Here is a 17,978-nt window from a genome sequence, read left to right as displayed (position 1 = left end):
ATAAACTTCCAGGAAGCAATAAGCTTGATCATGATTTAATTGTATTCATATGCAAATAAAAGCTGCATATTGGACATTCTTTACAATTCGCAGCCCAAAGATTGTAATGGGATCCTCACTTGTATGCCATTCTAACCTACAGTCTTCCACATGTGGGGTTAAATAACCTGTTTTATAATCATTTGTGTGCAGATAGGTGGCATGAGTTGGCGGAAGGTGACTCACTTTTCAAGGCAGTCTTTATTATGGCACAGGATCAGAGGCCACCCACTCACAAGCTGGAGCTGCTGACCTAATAAACTCAACATGCCCGCATACCCCATCCATTTATACATATGAAAACATACAGTCTATGTCCTTATACTCCCATTTTCTTTGTGTTTTCCTTCCCTTGAACCATCACTTGTTCCTGAACACATCCCCCCCCCCCCCCCCCCCTTTCTTCCTACCCAGGGTCTGTACTGCGACATTCGCCAGCTGGTGCAGTTCATCAAGGAGGCTCATGGGAACGTGTTCCGCAGGGTGGCACTGAGCGCGCTCCTGGACAGCGCAGAGAAAGTCGCCACCACCAAGAAACCCGAGGAGAAGGAAGAGAGCAAGCAGCCCGGACCCAGGAGGTATTGGCCAATCAGTGGCCAGAAATGGTCTCAATGACATCACATTCTCCAATTCATCTTTTAAAATGACTTTCAATGATCAAGTGTCAATTTTGGAAGGGAGTTTTAACGACCCTTCCCTTTAGTAAGTGGTTACAAATGAATTCTCCTCCATGATTGGTGCATCATTTCTCCTTTTATACCAAATCTGAGCTCGCTTCCCATCACTGCTGGCCGTTTTTATTTTGTGATGTTCCTCTCTGTCCTGTCTGCATCTGTTTTTCCTGCTTGAGTGACTGATTTGATGTTTTATTTTCAAACTGATGTGGCGGGTCGAATACTGCTAGGAGGTTACTCAACATATTTGCCTAATCATGTGACTAAATAAAAGTCACATGCTTACAGAGTCTTTGTTTGCCACAGCCAGTTAAAGCACGGGGTAAAGACATGAGACACGGCATTACAGTTCGTCCAGTAAATCAATATGGCACCGACATGGCATGGTGGCCCCCTCACTGGATCCAGATATGTGGGGTTTGCACGATCAGCATGATTAATTTCTTTAGGAAGCTCTGATGTCAAGTGGGAATTCCCTCTATATATTCCAAACAATTGAATGAATGTTTTGAATACTAAACCCAAACGTAATGGAAGTGTTAGGTCCATGCATACATGAAAAAAGGATTTAGCTTATTTGGGTTAAAGTTGAACTTTCAGTATGTGCTAATAGATATAGAATGTTGTCTTTATTTATTTATTTATTAGCAAAATGTTGTAAGTTCAACCTTATTCCTGACATTGGAGCTTTATTCTTGAAATGCAAAAAAAATATATATATTTCTTCAGTTTTCTTTGTTTCAACACTTTTCTGTGATGAAAAAAAGCACAAGACTATATACGTAAACCTCTGCGCATGTACATGTAAATGCAGAATTGCCATAACAGCAGCATGGTTTTGAGAAGAACTTGATGAAATACATTTAATAATTTAATTTAAGTGACTAATTGAGTATGCAAAATGAATTATCAATCAGCAAAGTTAACTCAAAATCGTCCCTTTTTTTTACTCCAAAGTACAATCACATATTATTTGCATCCAGTGTAAAAAGATTATAATAATAAATAATGAATACTGGTGGAATTATCCAACATTGGGATGGATGACGTATAAAAACTGCAGTTATTTAATGTTAGAATATTACAAATGTTGGCTTTTTTTTAAACAAAGGACACGGCACATACAAGTCGTAATTGACACTCTTCCTGATCCCATTAGAGCAAAATCATTAGAATATTCTCGGACGGGAGAATCACATGTGCAGGCTTAACTGCGGGAGAGTCCCGTCGGCGTCTGAATCAGGTGTGTGTTGGGGTGTGTGTGTGCGCAGGTCAGAGGCGGGTGTGTCCGGGGAGAAGGGTCAGGTGTCCAGTGCTGCAGATGAGTGTCGCAGCTACATCTCCAGTAGACCCCCCCAGACACCCGAACAGTGAGTGTCCACCTCACATCTCCATATAGCTCCATCTCTGTCGAACCCAGGCTGCCATTCCTCTGCTTCAAACAGGAAAAACTCACCCTGTTGCCCCCCCCCCCCCCCCTACCCCACCCTTCAATAAAAACAGGCCACAGTGCTAAACATTTGTCTTCATCCTCGTGTAAATCTTCAAATCAACCTCCCTTTTTTTCCTCCAGTGATGAGCAGATCCCCGGCGCTCTGCTGGGCAGGAAGGACTTCTGGAGGAAGATGTTCAAGTCGCAGAGCGCCGCCAGTGACACCAGCAGCCAATCAGAGCAGGACACGTCAGAGTGCACCACCGCCCACTCCGGCACCACCACGGACCGGCGCTCCCGTTCAAGATCCCGACGCATCTCGCTACGCAAGAAACTGAAGCTGCCGATAGGTAAGAGCAGTTATTATGCAACAGTCTTTCAATAGCAAGTGTTATAGTGTTAAATCAAACATAAACTATTAAAAAGGTCAAATTTCCTCCATATTTTGCCCCTTTTTAAGAGGAACATAATATGTAACATCTAAAGATGACTGAACCTATTATATATTTACCCACATTTCTCCAACCATTTTTCAAATCTAGACAATCAGTTATTTTAATCAAGGCAAGGGTTTGTGCCTGAACCCGAATTGTGGTCATCTTTAGTTGTGTTCAAAAGGCTGGATTCTCTTACTTAAACTGCACATGCTAACCAGTTACAAATCTTGACTGATTTCAGTGCTTATTAAAAAAGCTTCCAAATCATTATTTGTACATTTCTGATCTGGTATCGGTATGTATTTCCATGGCCATACTTCATTGCATTTGCTGTCCCAGTTCACTCTGATAAACATGACGTGTTTAGTTTGTCTAACACCGAGTCACTTCATCTCTTTGGTCTGTTCCTTTTTGTGCCTCAGCATGCCGAGGGACTGTTCGCCTACCACTCACTCTCTCTGTCTTACGTATGTGGATGTGGAACCATCTTCATACAGTATTTGTTTCATGTCCGCTTGTGTCTGTCATCTCTCCCTGTGTTCAGTCATACAGGCCTGGGTCAAAATGTATTTGCAAGTCGTATCAGATGAATTGGGGTCTTTTATTTGGCGTCCTCTGCCCTACAAAGGCAAACACTTTAACAGCACATCTGAGCTTAAAGTGTTATATCAAAACAGCTGAGAAAGCCATGGTTAGGCTTAGATACAGACATCAACATTTTAAACCAATATGTTGGTTATTCTGAACATAATATTGAAGTACATTTGCAAATACTACTAGTCCAGGGTCTTTCGTTTACCTTTTTCTCAAAAAAAGCATTACACCAATTTAGTTGTTTACCTTTCTGTATCGTTTGTCTCAGTCTGTGATTTTCAGTGTGTTAAAATACCTTTTAATGTTTGTGACTGTACTATACCGATTAAGGATTTCCCCACGTTTTGTACCTCCTTTGTGTGTGCATGTGTACTTCATAACCCAGTGTGTACAATACACTATACATTGTTTAGTTCTGCAGCGTTTCTCTTTCATGTAAATCGTTTTTTGTCACGTGTCTCCAGGCAACTGGCTGAAGCGTTCCTCTCTGTCTGGACTGACGGACGGTGTTGAGGACCTTCTGGACATCAGCTCCGTGGATCGGCTGTCCTTTATACGTCAGAGTTCAAAGGTCAGGGGGGGGGCAGCTACCATAACACTGAGTGCTTACAAATCAGGTTGGAACAATCGGAATAAACCACCCCCACTCCCATGAAGCTAAAGTTAGAATTAATATGACGACAAAGAAAAATATATTTTAGAAATAATTAAATGCAATCCTATACACCAGGGGTCGGCAACCCGTAACCAGTGGCACACTAGGAATAAGTGGAATAAGTGTGCAAAATATTTACATTTTATTTTCGGATCCTGAACGAGACCGCCAGAGCGCGTCTCCCCGTTACCTGCAGAAGGAAGCCATGCACGCAACGCAGCCCCGTTCTGTTTAACTCCAGGCGACTTTCTGCCGCTTTCCTCCGTGGTGCAGTGCTGATCGTTTCACCACGGAGGAAAGCACTGCTGCCGCGCCGGCAATTCACAAATTGCAGTAGGCCTACCCATAAGGAGCTGTACAAATGCCGCAGTTTTTGCGTGGCTGTGTCTTTAGTTGAAAGACCAGTGGCGATCTGCTCATCTCTCAACGAAATAATATGCTACACAGGGGCGGACTGGCCATCTGTGTGTTCTGGAGAATCACAGAACGGACGGTCGTCCGTTATGCCGTTTATACCATTATTTAAATTTGTTTAAACGGCATCATGTAAGTTGCGCTGACAGGTGAAAGAGGTCCACACACTGCTGCCCCGCAGCGAGGCTCCCCCCGCCCTCCTGTTGACAGTTCACGAGCGTCAAGCTCTTCCCCCCCCCCCAATTAATGATCGTGTGTAGCCTTAAAAAAAAACATGTTAATTAACTACATAAAAACCTCAAAAAGCATATGTGAGCATATACATTGGCAATCAATTGTGCCTATGCCAGCATGATTATATTATGTGTATTCATGTGTGTGTGTTTTTGTGTCTAAGGTGAAGTTCACCAGTGCAGTGAAAATGTCTGAAAGCGGTGCAGTTGGGCCGGAGTTCGCCAGGGACGAGGAGGAGAATTTCTTCAAGCGGCTCGGTAAATGGAGGTCTGGCAGGAGGAATCCATCCAAGCTTCACCACACAGAAGAGAAAGATGGTAGACCTCCCCCACCCCGGGGTGCCCCCCTTGCCCACCCACGCCCCATCGTTCTTATTGTCTATTTCTCTCTCTCTTTCTGCCCCTGCCTCTGTATGTCCGTGTGGTGTCGTGTCTTGTCCCGCAAGTGGTGGTCTGCCAGTTCCTCCGTCCGCCATCCTCCATGTCAGCTCGACCAGATAGCTGCCTGCTACATTCTGTTAGCCTGAATGTATTATACTCAACCCATCAGTGTGTCGTTTGTAAGAAATACACCTTTTAGGACTGATTGGCATAACTACGGAAGTAGTTGCCCCTGTGAGGCAAAATGTGATATATTTTCTGAGTCTGATAAAAACAATTTCTCCCCTGGGTTTATGACCTGACAAAATATTTTAAGTAATAAGTCATTTTTAAGTCATAAACACAGAAGAGAGAAAAATAAATAATTTGTCTCTAAAGGCTTCCATACTAAACTGTGTTAGACCTCCAAATCTACATTCCCTCCTTTACAACTATGCACGTCCTGTTCTCCCCACCAGTGACCCCCCCCCCCCCTCCTCTTTCTTTCGCTTGGGAGGAGAGGAAAGGAGGTGTGTGGGAATAACTCATATCTCTGAAACCATCTTTCTACTGTAGAGTAGTGCTAAGTCAAGCATGGCGGTGCTCTCTCCATCTCTTCTGTGGTGACGTCTGGTGGTATTTTCCAAAGCCTGATTTTCAGTGATAAAAACAAAATGGTCCACATACAGCTTTCCTCTGTGCGGCTATGGTTACACCTGTATTTTATAAATCTGAATTCTGCTTTTTTTTCATATTTACTCTCCACATAATCGTTTTTTGTCAATTGAAATCAAGTGTAACCACTGCTGATGGCTGTGTGTCCATCTCTCACTCAGCTCCATTTGTTGGTGGCTTTTCAATGCTTTTTGTTAAATGTCCTGGATGGTGATGTTGCTTCATGCAATGTCTAAGTGTAATATTCAGTGCAGTCTTTAAAAACGATTACACCCAAATATTGCTTGTTTCTTAAAATAATACTTCACTTGTCCTGTTGTACTTTCTCTATTCTCTTATTCATTCTCCCTTCAGGACCCCAAGGTTTTCAGGAGCGCCTAGCAGCCAGTCAGGAGGCGATGAAGAACAAGAACGTGGTGAATTTAGGTGCCATTCGACAGGGAATGAAACGCTTCCAGTTCCTGCTTAACTGTTGCGAGCCGGGAACCATACCGGACGCCTCTATCCTCGCTGCTGCTCTGGACTTGGTATGTGTTTAGGGGCTGTGTCCGCAGAGCCAGAAAAATGCACTGTCAGGGAGTTCCATCCAAAAAGTGCCCCCATTTATTCTTTCTGTGAGAACAATATCTCGACAATGTATCACCTCATGTTGTAAGATACTCTAGCTTTCGCCCCTTAGGAATTTATTATCTGTTTGTGCTACAAAATATTAGTTTTAGATAGCTTGAGCTACTATGAGCACAAACCGCAACTCACACTTTGATTTACAGCTCAGTCCGACAGCCGTATAGCAAGGGAGGAATACAATAAAAGTCACACACTCATCAAAACTAACATGCAGGTTCCACCCAACTCCACCTAACAGGCTTGTTGGTCTGTATTATGAAGTTCCCGGCCAAAAACAAGATTATTTTCTGATAATATTAAGTAATTTCAACTCAAAACATTCAGAGCTGACGCAGAAATAGATGCTGGATGCAGCGTTTTTTTTCCTGGTGGCCACATGTGACCATGTTCTCATTGAGTACAATTGTAAAAAAGACTGTTATGAATACCCCAAAGCACCCAAATAATTAACTTGATGATATTTTAATCTCTATCTTCTTCCAGGAAGCTCCAGTTGTGGCACGGGCCTCCCTTTTCCTTGAATGCGCCCGATTTGTCCACCGCTGTAACCGTGGCAACTGGCCTGAATGGATGAAGGGTCACCACGTGAACATCACCAAGAGAGGGCTGTCCAGGGGCCGATCGCCTATAGTGGGTAACAAAAGAAATCAGAAACTCCAGTGGAACGCCGCCAAGCAATTCTGCCAGTGGGGAGACGTGAGTTAAAGATATTAATTATCCAAGGGGACTATTTATAATAATGGCTTCATTGGTAGTAAGAATGATTGTCTCTCTGTGTTTTATCCGCTCAGGCTATCGGCACCAGGCTCAGTGAACTCTGTCACTCTGACAGCGAGAGCCCTGCTAACATCCTGGGCTACATTTTCGATGAAGAGACCAAACGCAGAATGAGAAAAGAAGACGAGGAAGAGGACTATTTAGATGACAGTGAGTCAGAAATTGAACGCATCTTTGGTGTTTTGTTTTCAGAATGAATCATGTTTTTACCATTACATTCAGTCAGCTTTATCGAAATCTATTCATTTGTACACCTCTCTAACAAATTCTTAACTCGAGGTCTACTTATTTGCCTTTGTTGTTGCTTTCAACCACATTTCATTGTCTCCCTCTGCAGATCATGTTAGCTCAGTTGTCATTATGTAAAGTCTAATCAAAGATGACCAAGATTAGCGGTTAAATCTGCAGACAGAAGCTAGTTAGCAGTAAATATTCTAACCATATTGTTTTATCTTTAAGACACAGTCAATCCAACGAAATGCGGCTGCCCCTTTGCTCTAAAGATGGCCGCCTGCCAGCTGTTGTTGGAAATCACCACCTTCCTGCGGGAGACCTTTCCCTGCTTACCACGCCCACGCACTGAACCTCTCGTGGTCAGTATTCATATGCATCCAATGTGTATCTTCTGTTTTATTATCATTATGAAAAACAAGGCTAGTTATTGTATCATGGAAATAAACAATCTAGAGGGAAGTTTATGATTGTAAAACTGTAAAATGAAGTAAAAACATGCAATTTTTACTGCAAAAACTCAATATTTTCTCACCTGTTTGCTGTAGGATCTGGACAGCTGCCGCTTGCGTCTGGACCCTGACCTCGGACGCCAACGCTACGAGAGGAAGATCAGCTTTGCAGGTATCCTTGACGACGAGGACAGCCACGATTCGCTCAACAGCAGCAGCCACACGCTCAAGTCCGACACCGCCTGCGACGAGAAGAAGCCGCAGGAAGTTCAAGGTGAGATCAGGTGTCGTACAGACCGGGCCATTTGGTTTATCGCTGCCCTGTGTGCTTATCATTATATATAATTCAGATAATCTCGCCCCGCTCCCCTCTCCCCCAGCACCGATCCGTAAGATTCGCGTCGGAGGCTCCCGGCTGCTTCAGATCAAAGGAGCGCGCAGTTTCCGGATAAAGAAAGGCGGCTCTCTGTCGTCCATACGCCGGGCCGGGAGCCTCAAGAGCACCAAGATGCCCCGTCAGGACTCTGAGTCAGAGAACGATGACGGGCTGCTGTCACAAACACAAAGCAGGGACACTGTTACTGACATAGGTAAGACATGGACAAAACTCCATTCAGGATGACAGTATTCTTTAGTTTTATTTGCCGTTCTCATCTGTAATTTTATTTATTTGTGGTATCTAAATTGTTTTCTCTCCTGTGTTAACGTCTTAAGAACAGGGGGAAATGGTTTTTGCCGTAATCATTTTTCAAAGCTCATTATTTCTTGTTTTTATTCTTCTGTGAAAACAGTTGAAAAAAACGAATTTTAGCAGATGAAATGTGTAAACCCTGTTCTAAATAAGAGTACGTATTTTCAAAGTGACATTACAATCATGTAGACGACAATTAGAAGTGAGAAGGAGAAAATAATCAAGGATTAATATAGTTTTTTGACCTTTGAAAATATGTGTTTGAACTGATATCTTTTGTTCAAGTAAAGAGTCAACCAAACTTTCCTGACGTATTTTTGTTGGAGTCAAGCTTATTGCTACTTGTGGATATATACATTTTTGGATTTGACGGAACTACAACCCCATTATTTGACAGATTGAAAGTAATTTAACAAAAATGCAATCATCCTTTTGTTTCCTGTTGCAGGCAGTCCCTTTAGCACCAGCGAACCCAGCATAGAGCCAGAGGGCCAAGGCTCAGGAGGAGGAGAGGACAACTACCACCGCAACATGTCCTGGCTCCACGTATGTCCCCTTAACATGTGTGCTTTTATCGGTGTCTCCTTTCTAACCCACTAACTCCCCCACTCCTCTATTCTGCCGGCACAGATTATGATCCTGCTGTGCAACCAGCAGAGCTTCATCTGCACCCACATAGACTTCTGCCACCCCCGCTGCTACCAGCACCACAGCCGCTCCTGCGCCCGTCTGGTGCGCGCCATCAAGCTGGTGTACGGCGAGACGGTGGACAGCCTGAGAGAGGACAGCGCCTCCTCCGGTAACATCGGGCAACGTGCCAAGAAGACCAAAGAGGTGGGATCCACAAACCATCCGTCCTGTTTTCTGTTGTTTTTGTGGTGGTTCATGAACGTTTTTCTGCTTTTCAGTGTTCAGACAAGTCTTGCCTGAGGACCCCATCCATGAAGAGGAGACCCACCGACTCCAACACAGAAGGGAAGAAGGACACTGGCATGCTCAAGTACATCCGCAACCAGGTGAAGCAGATAAGTATCCACATCAAGTCTGGATGAAGTTATAGTTAGCTTTCCTTTCTTTTGCCCAGCTTTTCAGATATCCAGAGTATTATGGAGACTGGCAATCTCCTGACCTTTGCTCTAAAATCACATCAGCAATTTCAAATTAAACATCCCAATAAGTATGACATGGTGAAATGTTTTATTTCTGTCTATTGTTCTTTTAAACATATTTATGGAGGATATATCCTATCCTCCTTATCCTATCACGTACAATGTGATGGAGCGCTAGCCAATTGAAGCGCTAGTATAACTTACTGATGACATTCTGTTACGGAAGTAAACAAAGGGGTCCAATGGAGGTGTTTTAGGCGGGGAGGGGTACAAAAAGCTATATAACCCACTACAGGAAAAGGAAAACCCCAAAAAGCATAATAGGGCCTCTTTAAATGTGGTGTATGCCAATAGAATACAATCACCCTCATTGTATCGAGGTCTCACAATGTGGTCAAATGTATTTATTTATTGTTATATACAACTAGGGTCAAGTGAAACAATTGTATAATCAAGGTAAACTGACCCATAACATATATCAGCTTTAGTGGGGGGTATCTTACTTACTATTCGTTTGGATTGAGTTCTGATACAACTCCCCAAAACCAAACTGCTGTTTACAAGATTTTCCTAATTTCTGCATCTCTCAGGTGATGAGCCTGTCTCCAGCTCCTCTGTCGCTGCTGATCAAAGCTGCGCCCATCTTGACCGACGACATGTACGGAGACATCCAGCCCGCAGCCTGGGAGCTGCTGCTCAGTGTGGACGAGCATATGGCAGCGGCTGCTGGTGAGTCGGCCATCATGCTCTGCATCAGTGATCTGTGTGTGTGTCCTCTGTAGGATGTAGTGCCCTTCACTTCTGAGATGTCCATGTTTTTGTGATATGTAGTACTTTATTATTAAGGTGGGGTAGGTAAGTTTGAGAAACCAGCTCGAGATACACTTGTTGTTATATTCCATGGAATGCTCTTAGCATCCCGATAGCAATGAATATCTTAAGTGCTTTGACAAAAGATCCATAAAAAAATATCATCTGTGGAAGCCGTAGTACTGTAAAAAGCACGACCAATCATCTGAGCCGGCCCGGCTAAAATAACTGGATGGCCTACCTGCCTGTCAGCCTTCCATCTGTGCACAAACTTATCTCGTGCCCTCATTGGTCATGTGCGCGTTCGTGTGTGTTGGAGGAGGGGCTCTGTAAGGAAGTGGCAGATTTTTTCCGGTTGTGTATTTTCAAATTCTAGCGATCTCGAGCTGGTTTCTCCAAAATTACCTACCCCACCTTTAAGTGATGTTAGTTTAGTCCGGATTTTATTTTCTTAACTTATTTTTACAGTCATATTTGTATTCTATTTTATTTCAACTGCAAATTTGTATTTTAACTTCCTCTGTGAATATAAATAATATTTATAATTTATTAATTATTTTATATTTATATAAACAAATTCATTTCCATTTATTTTTCTGATTTTATATATATTTATGATTTTATCAACAAAATCCTATCAATTTTTTTTACATATTTATATTTGATTATATTCTAAAATGAAGTCAGAAAACCCCAATTTCCCACTTTATTATTAAAATATTTGAATTCAGATTTTACATGTTTATCCCTTTTGACATCCTTCCTTTTGGCTCTAACCCTCTCTTTCTTGCCCTTTTTGTTGTCCTCTCTCTTGCCCTTTTCACAAAATGTGGCTTGTTTATTTCATCCCTCCTCATTCCCCCCCTCTTCCTGCCTCTCTGAATCCCCTCCAGCTGCCATGTTCCTCCTGTGCGCCGTAAAGGTCCCCGACGCGGTGACCGAAATGATGATGGCGGAGTTCCAGCACGCGGAGGCCTGCCAGCGCATCAACTCCATCCTGAAGTTTAACACACTGTGGCGCTTCCGCTACCAGGTGTGGCCTCGCATGGAGGAGGGGGCACAGCAGATCTTTAAGGTACAGAAAATTGGGGTTACTGTCTCGAAAAGCTATACTATTTTGACCTATTTGTTATTATACATATCTTTTTCTTACAGATCCCTCCACCTAGCATCAACTTCACTCTGCCATCTCCTATACTGGGCATGCCCTGTGTCCCCATATTTGACCCCCCCTGGGTGCCCCAGAACACAGGCAACGTCCAGGACCCCATCAATGAAGACCAGTCCGTAAGTGTCAGCCCCTGTTCAAGTGCCCCTGTTAGAAGACATTTAAAAATTGCTTTATTATTTTAAGTAGTAGTGGTGTTAACATGTTAACACCTACTTTTGAATCAGTTTCAGTTGTACCATACACATTATATGTTATTCACACTGACTTTAAAATGCACAAATGGATGTGACATCACAAACAAACTGACTTGGGTTGGGTAATTTAAAGTGTCTGTTCACCCAAAACAAACATTGTATCACTTTTCGTAGAGGTATCTAGCCAAGCAAATACTTTTTTTTCTTAAACTATGCCTGGCAAGACACATTGTTTTCATTTGTAGTCATGCAAGCAATACTTTTGATATTGGCGATTTTCCGAATTTGGCTCTTGAATCACATCATTTAAATTAAATGTAATCAATGGTCAAAAATGTGAACCTAATTATGGTTAAATCTTTAATTAAGGGTCTTTGGCTCTCCAATATAATGGGATGGAGGCACACATCTTACAGTCACTTTCTCATAATGTTTCCTCGATATTAGCTTGGTTCGAAACAATTGGTGTAAATAAGAAATATGTTTTTTAGTTTTTTTATAGTTTAGGTGAACTGACCCTTTAAATCTCATATCCGTTTTGAGTAGCGGGTATCTTATTTTGCTACTCATTTTGGATCGAGTCCTGCTTTAGCACATACAATTCCCTTTAGGCTGCTTTTGAACACGTGTGTTATTGCTATGCAAGTGTAATGTGGACAACTGCACCAAGAAATCTGCTAATTCAATCAAGGCAAAAACATGTAACACATTTACAAGTCATAGTTAAACAGATTTCTTGGTGTTACCTTTTACTTTCTTGTCTTTTTTTTCTGTTAAAAAGCATGATCAAAATATGTTGAATAGATTCTGATGACGACCTGCGAGCACCTGTTCTATAATTTACCTATCGCCTGTCTTTGTTTTTAGTACTCCACATTAATTCAGTCAGTCCATACCATAGTAAGTTGGTATTTATGTCCGGATGTTTGTGCTGATGCATCTTGTTACCCCAGATCATTAATGACAGGAGGGAAATTCTTCTCCATTTGGGTGTTTTTTGTAGGTTTTCATCACGGATCAGAAGCGGGGGGCAGTTTCATTTCAGATAATTGCATCTTGATCAGTGACACACCACTTAAAAGTTCTGATCGTTAGGAAAAAAAGTAAAAATAACAGCATGCATCGGACATTCAGGCATTTTGTATGTGTCGTGCTGTTGATGCATGGTCATTGGATGAGAATGACTTTGCTGTGTATGTTTCCCATATCATGCGTTCAGCCTATTTGGATATGTATGTGTATGAGCAATATGAGTGCATTTACTGTACACAAGATACAGTCAATTCTCCAAATTCCAGTCTGAATACATTTATCTGTGTCACAATTTGCCACGATTGAAAACGTTCCTATTCTATACTCTTAACAGTGTTCCTCATGATGCTGGAGGAGAGTTACTGTATTATTGTGTTGTCCGGTCATTTTACATTACAAAATGCTCCTCAGATGTAAGCGTGAGCCCTAGAATAGCTGTGCACACACGTCCCTGAGAGATCAGAGCTGTCTATTATTGTATTAATTTGTGCACTCCCTCATTCTGATCTGCATGTCCGCTGTTGTGCCTCCGTGCCGTCTGATTCTCCCTGCCAACCCCATTCCAGAAATCCTTCTCAGCGCGGGCCGTGTCGCGCTCCCACCAGCGGGCCGAGCACATCCTGAGGAACCTGCAGCAGGAGGAGGAGAAGCGACGCCTGGGCCGCGAGGCCAGCATCATCACCGCCATCCCCGTGGCTCAGGAGGCCTGCTACGAGCCCACGTGCAGCCCCCCGCCCGAGCAGGAGGAAGAAGGTGGGTGTGATGGAATGGTCTGCAAAGGCTAAAAACCCAACGCGAGAGTGCTTTGCTTACGACTGTGATTAATAGGACAATATTGCTGCCGCCTGAGAACCTCATCTACTGCTGTTCCTATTTTCCACATGTGACCTACTTAACTGATTCTTAACATGAAAAGGACAGTCTCAACATATGTGGAAAGGTCTTGTGTTTAAATATTCATTTATGTATATTATAATAATAATAATAATTAGGTCAACATTTACCCAACCATGGGGGCTCACGACAGACATCGCACAGCTCGGTCTCCTTATAGCATGTTTTGCTTCCCCTGTTTCTGTGCCGGTCATGTTGGGCGTTGATCCCGCCAGCAGAAGAAGTGGTGAACCTGGCGTCTCGTCGTCTGTCCGTCAGCCCGTCCTGCGCCTCCAGCAACTCGCACAGGAACTACTCCTTCCGTCGGGGTTCTGTGTGGTCTGTCCGCTCGGTGGCCAGTGCTGAAGGTACGAAAATAAACATTACTTTCAATTGGCCAAAGGTGGACTTTAAATACATTTGATCTCCTCTTCTTAAATGTTTTTTTCCCCAGATGAACAGAACACAACAGAACACACTCCTACTCACCACATGCTACAGCCGCCCCAAGCTGTCTTCCCAGCATGCATCTGTGCTGCGGTCTTGCCCATAGTGCACCTCATGGAGGACGGAGAGGTGCGAGAGGATGGTGTGGCCGGTAGGTGTCATTGTACAATAAAGCTGTTGGTATTTCAGTTCAAAGTTGAAATAAAAGAGTATGTAATTTGCTTTCAACATTATTTTAGATTTTCGACTTATTTGAGGGTGTTGCATGTACAAATATGTCCTTCTATGTGTCTCTAGTGAGTGCTGTTGCCCAACAAATCCTGTGGAACTGCCTGATTGAAGATCCTGCCCTGGTTCTCCGTCACTTCCTGGAAAAACTGACAGTGAGCAACAGACAGGTGGGTAAACTAACACCGCTTCCCATCTGATTGAGTCTTTCCTGTACAGTAACACTGAGGATATGTGCACAAGAGGCTTAAAGAGGGAAATGTGACTTGTTTTTTGTGTTGTAATGTCAGGATGAGCTGATGTACATGCTGAGGAAGCTCCTGCTCAACATAGGAGATCTCCCGGCCCAGACTTCTCATATCCTCTTCAACTACCTGGTGAAACTACACTTAATACGGTTATTTGTTTATTTTCCTTCAGGCCTCTTTAGACTCTCAGCTAACAATCCCTTCTCTCCTAGGTGGGACTCATCATGTACTTTGTGCGGACTCCGTGTGAGTGGGGAATGGACGCCATCTCGGCCACGCTGACCTTCCTGTGGGAGGTGGTGGGCTTTGTGGAGGGGCTCTTCTTCAAGGACCTCAAGCAAACCATGAAGAAGGAGCAGTGTGAGGTCAAGCTGCTGGTCACCGCATCCATGCCAGGTGATCTTACTCTGACAATCATTTTAGATCCCAATAGAGACCCCTAGTGGCACAACAGGAGATATCATGCGTTCTTTCAAACCTGGATGAGCTCAATTAAATGTGAAATGTATGTTCTTGTGCATTGTTAATACAGGAACCAAAACACTGGTGGTGCACGGTCAGAACGAGTGTGATATCCCAACACAGCTTCCAGTGCATGAAGACACTCAGTTTGAAGCTCTGCTCAAGGTAAGGACACCAGGGATGGAGATACTCTGATTATTTACTTTATGAAAGTACAAGTACAGCATTAGAATACAGGAAATAGCCTTGCAGAGGTACAGTAATATCAGGACGTTTGGCTTTAAGTGTCAAAATAAATCCTTCATTCTGCAGGAAAAATACCCCTGTGAGTAATATATGAGTATTTTTAGTTATAGTGCAGCAATGAGAAAGCACTGGTTTAATTTTCAACATAGCATTGTACAAGCTTCTTATTTGTTTACAATTTAAGAATCTGATTGTGAAAAGTGGAGTACAAAGTTGATTATTTTTCTTGTAATGTTGTGAAGTAGAAGTACCTCAAATTTGTATTATGGTAAAGTACTTGTTTTTTTTACTTTTTGTACATAAAATATGCTGATTAATTCATGACCTTTTCTCCCTCCCCCCATAAAACAGGAGTGCCTGGAATTCTTCAACATTCCCGAAGCCAGATCAGCACATTACTTCCTCATGGACAAACGATGGAACCTCATCCATTATAGCAAGGTAGTTATATTATTTTTATGTTCCTAATGCTAATGATAACATATAAGTATTGACATGCTTCATCTTGATACATGTACACAACATTAGCAGCTTGGTTTGACTTTCTCTTGTTGCTTTCTGGCTATATTTGATCATATTCTGTCCACAATAAAGTTGTTTTCGATGTCTTCCTCCTCCAGACATATGTGAGGGACATCTACCCCTTCAGGAGGTCAGTGTCTCCCCAGCTCAACCTGGTCCACATGCTGCCCGAAAAAGGACAGGAGCTCATCCAGAAACAGGTGTGCAAGATTTCAAATTTGACAATTAAGGCTCTGCATTAGATCTCTAGGGCCTAGAAAAATAGAAAACACAGTGGTTACATAGTCAAAAACTCACAAATGAATCATGTATTGACTACAATATCAAGGTCCAAAGATATCCTTAATCTTTATTTTATTGTAGCTTGGTACATTTACATCCTTATGTATACATATCAATATCAGTGGGAAATAAAACGCAAACAAATAACATTTGTATGAAATAGAGAAGTCACATTGTTTTACTAGTATCGACTGAAACTATACTGAAATAAAGCAAGGTCATAGTGTCTACTTTTCCTCATCGTTTTCCTTTTGATTTCCTATCCTAGGTGTTTTCCCGTAAACTAGAGGAAGTCGGTCGTGTCCTCTTCCTCATCTCCCTCACACAACACATGCCCGCCGTGCACAAGCAGTCCCACGTGTCCCTGCTGCAGGAAGACCTCCTCCGCCTACCATCTTTCCCTCGAACCGCCATCGATGCCGAGTTCTCGCTGGTCAATGAGCCACAAGGTGAGACACACTCTAATTTGAATAATAACAATTATCCTATTTTATACACTAACATCACTCTCTATCCCAGGTAAGGAGCTGTTTGGATTGGACACTCTCCACAAGGTGCTGTGGATCAAGCTGCTGGAGGAGATGTTTCTGGGCATGCCCAGTGAGTACCCGTGGGGCGACGAGATGATGCTCTTCCTCAACGTCTTCAACGGGGCTCTGCTGCTGCACCCGGAGGACAGCGCCCTCATCAGGCAGTACACCGCCACCGCCATCAACACCGCCGTCCACTTCAACCACCTGTTCTCCCTCAGCGGCTACCAGTGGATCCTGCCCACCATGCTGCAGGTACCATACACAGATTATTATTATAATACATTTATTTAATAGGATATAACATGCTAAAATACACAGAGACACACTTTCTTTTGTATTCACATCAACATTATAATTTAAGTGGAATTAAATGTTATTTTTATTATTATTATATAAAAGGTTCCATTGCATATTTTGCATTTGTTTTTATTAAAAAAGGTAATATTTAATTGTATATTAACTGTTATAACATCCACCCCTTTAAGACAAAAGGGTTTTCTCTTATTAAATCACCAAGTGTTATTGTCTTTGATACAGCCTAGTGTGATAACCTACCTTTCTCAAAATGTGTCCTTTTTATGAAAGGTCTACGCTGACTATGAGAGCGACCCTTTACTGAGGCAAGGCATCGAGTTCTGCTGCCAGCAGTTCTACATCCTCCACCGCAAACCCTTCATCATGCAGCTGTTCGCCAGCGTGGCACCACTGCTGGAATTCACAGTAAGTGCTTTTTGCATCCGAAATACACATCGTTTCTACACAAGCCTGGGCACCTGAAATGTGTGACATGTCTCTGTCTTCCATCCCAGACCAGCACCAGTACCGGCCTGTCTAAAGGAGTGTCAGCTCAGTGTCTGTTTGACCTGCTGATCTCTCTGGAGGGGGAAACTAAGGATGCCCTAGACGCTTTGGAGTTGGTGAAGGCTGAGAAACCTCTACGCTCTCTAGGTACGTAACTTTCACAGACATAATAGTGTCTTTTATTTAGGATACTACTGGCAAAAACATTTTATTCATGCTCTGGTTAATTTTGAGAGTATGGCCTATTTTGCATCAGTTAGAAAAATATAGGTGTTTCTTATTTTGCTAACTTTGGCTAGTTGAATCTGTGGATTTGTCCTAACTTTGCTTTGTTGTTGCAGATTTTTGTTATGGTAATGAAGACTTGGCCTTCTCCATCAGCGAGGCCATCAAGCTGTGTGTCACCGTGGTGGCCTACGCCCCTGAATCCTTCCGGAGGTGTGGAAAACATATCGCAGAGGCCTCGAGGATTCTTCATCTTCTTCTCTCGTCAGCTTTTTGTCTAATGGTCTGAATGCATCTTTCCAGTCTGCAGATGCTGATGGTGCTGGAGGCTCTGGTCCCTTGCCACCTGCAGAAGCTGAAGAGCAACACGGTCACGATGGAGTCCGCCTCAGCCGCCAGAGATGAGATTGCAGCCATCGCTGCTCTGGCCACATCGCTGCAGGCCCTCCTCTACAGCTCAGAGACCCTCACAAGGTCTGTCATTGAAACATGTCAGGGTCTTAA

The 17,978-nt window shown here is 43.0% G+C and overlaps 1 protein-coding gene across 1 annotated transcript in view; it reads left to right on the top strand.

The window, feature by feature from the left end:
- Positions 1–17,978, top strand: part of LOC117499241 (protein unc-80 homolog) — a 47,887-nt gene that overhangs the window by 15,492 nt on the left and 14,417 nt on the right. Inside the window, exons 18-49 of the mRNA XM_034151618.1 lie at positions 454–617; positions 1,985–2,083; positions 2,287–2,495; positions 3,641–3,747; positions 4,643–4,796; positions 5,868–6,040; positions 6,624–6,836; positions 6,932–7,067; positions 7,377–7,510; positions 7,697–7,874; positions 7,951–8,190; positions 8,740–8,837; positions 8,922–9,125; positions 9,200–9,307; positions 9,991–10,129; positions 11,104–11,285; positions 11,366–11,497; positions 13,174–13,360; positions 13,717–13,848; positions 13,935–14,078; positions 14,225–14,325; positions 14,446–14,532; positions 14,616–14,799; positions 14,936–15,030; positions 15,463–15,552; positions 15,732–15,833; positions 16,184–16,364; positions 16,435–16,700; positions 17,034–17,168; positions 17,258–17,396; positions 17,591–17,687; positions 17,778–17,948. Of these exons, the coding sequence (XP_034007509.1) occupies positions 454–617; positions 1,985–2,083; positions 2,287–2,495; positions 3,641–3,747; positions 4,643–4,796; positions 5,868–6,040; positions 6,624–6,836; positions 6,932–7,067; positions 7,377–7,510; positions 7,697–7,874; positions 7,951–8,190; positions 8,740–8,837; positions 8,922–9,125; positions 9,200–9,307; positions 9,991–10,129; positions 11,104–11,285; positions 11,366–11,497; positions 13,174–13,360; positions 13,717–13,848; positions 13,935–14,078; positions 14,225–14,325; positions 14,446–14,532; positions 14,616–14,799; positions 14,936–15,030; positions 15,463–15,552; positions 15,732–15,833; positions 16,184–16,364; positions 16,435–16,700; positions 17,034–17,168; positions 17,258–17,396; positions 17,591–17,687; positions 17,778–17,948 (4,781 nt within the window). The remainder of the gene's footprint in view (positions 1–453; positions 618–1,984; positions 2,084–2,286; positions 2,496–3,640; positions 3,748–4,642; positions 4,797–5,867; positions 6,041–6,623; positions 6,837–6,931; positions 7,068–7,376; positions 7,511–7,696; positions 7,875–7,950; positions 8,191–8,739; positions 8,838–8,921; positions 9,126–9,199; positions 9,308–9,990; positions 10,130–11,103; positions 11,286–11,365; positions 11,498–13,173; positions 13,361–13,716; positions 13,849–13,934; positions 14,079–14,224; positions 14,326–14,445; positions 14,533–14,615; positions 14,800–14,935; positions 15,031–15,462; positions 15,553–15,731; positions 15,834–16,183; positions 16,365–16,434; positions 16,701–17,033; positions 17,169–17,257; positions 17,397–17,590; positions 17,688–17,777; positions 17,949–17,978) is intronic.

This window comes from Trematomus bernacchii, unplaced genomic scaffold (genome assembly GCF_902827165.1).
Source record: "Trematomus bernacchii unplaced genomic scaffold, fTreBer1.1, whole genome shotgun sequence".
NCBI lineage: Eukaryota > Metazoa > Chordata > Actinopteri > Perciformes > Nototheniidae > Trematomus > Trematomus bernacchii.
The sequence above is the reverse complement of the archived record's forward strand: the minus strand, read 5'-3'. Positions and strand labels throughout refer to the sequence as shown.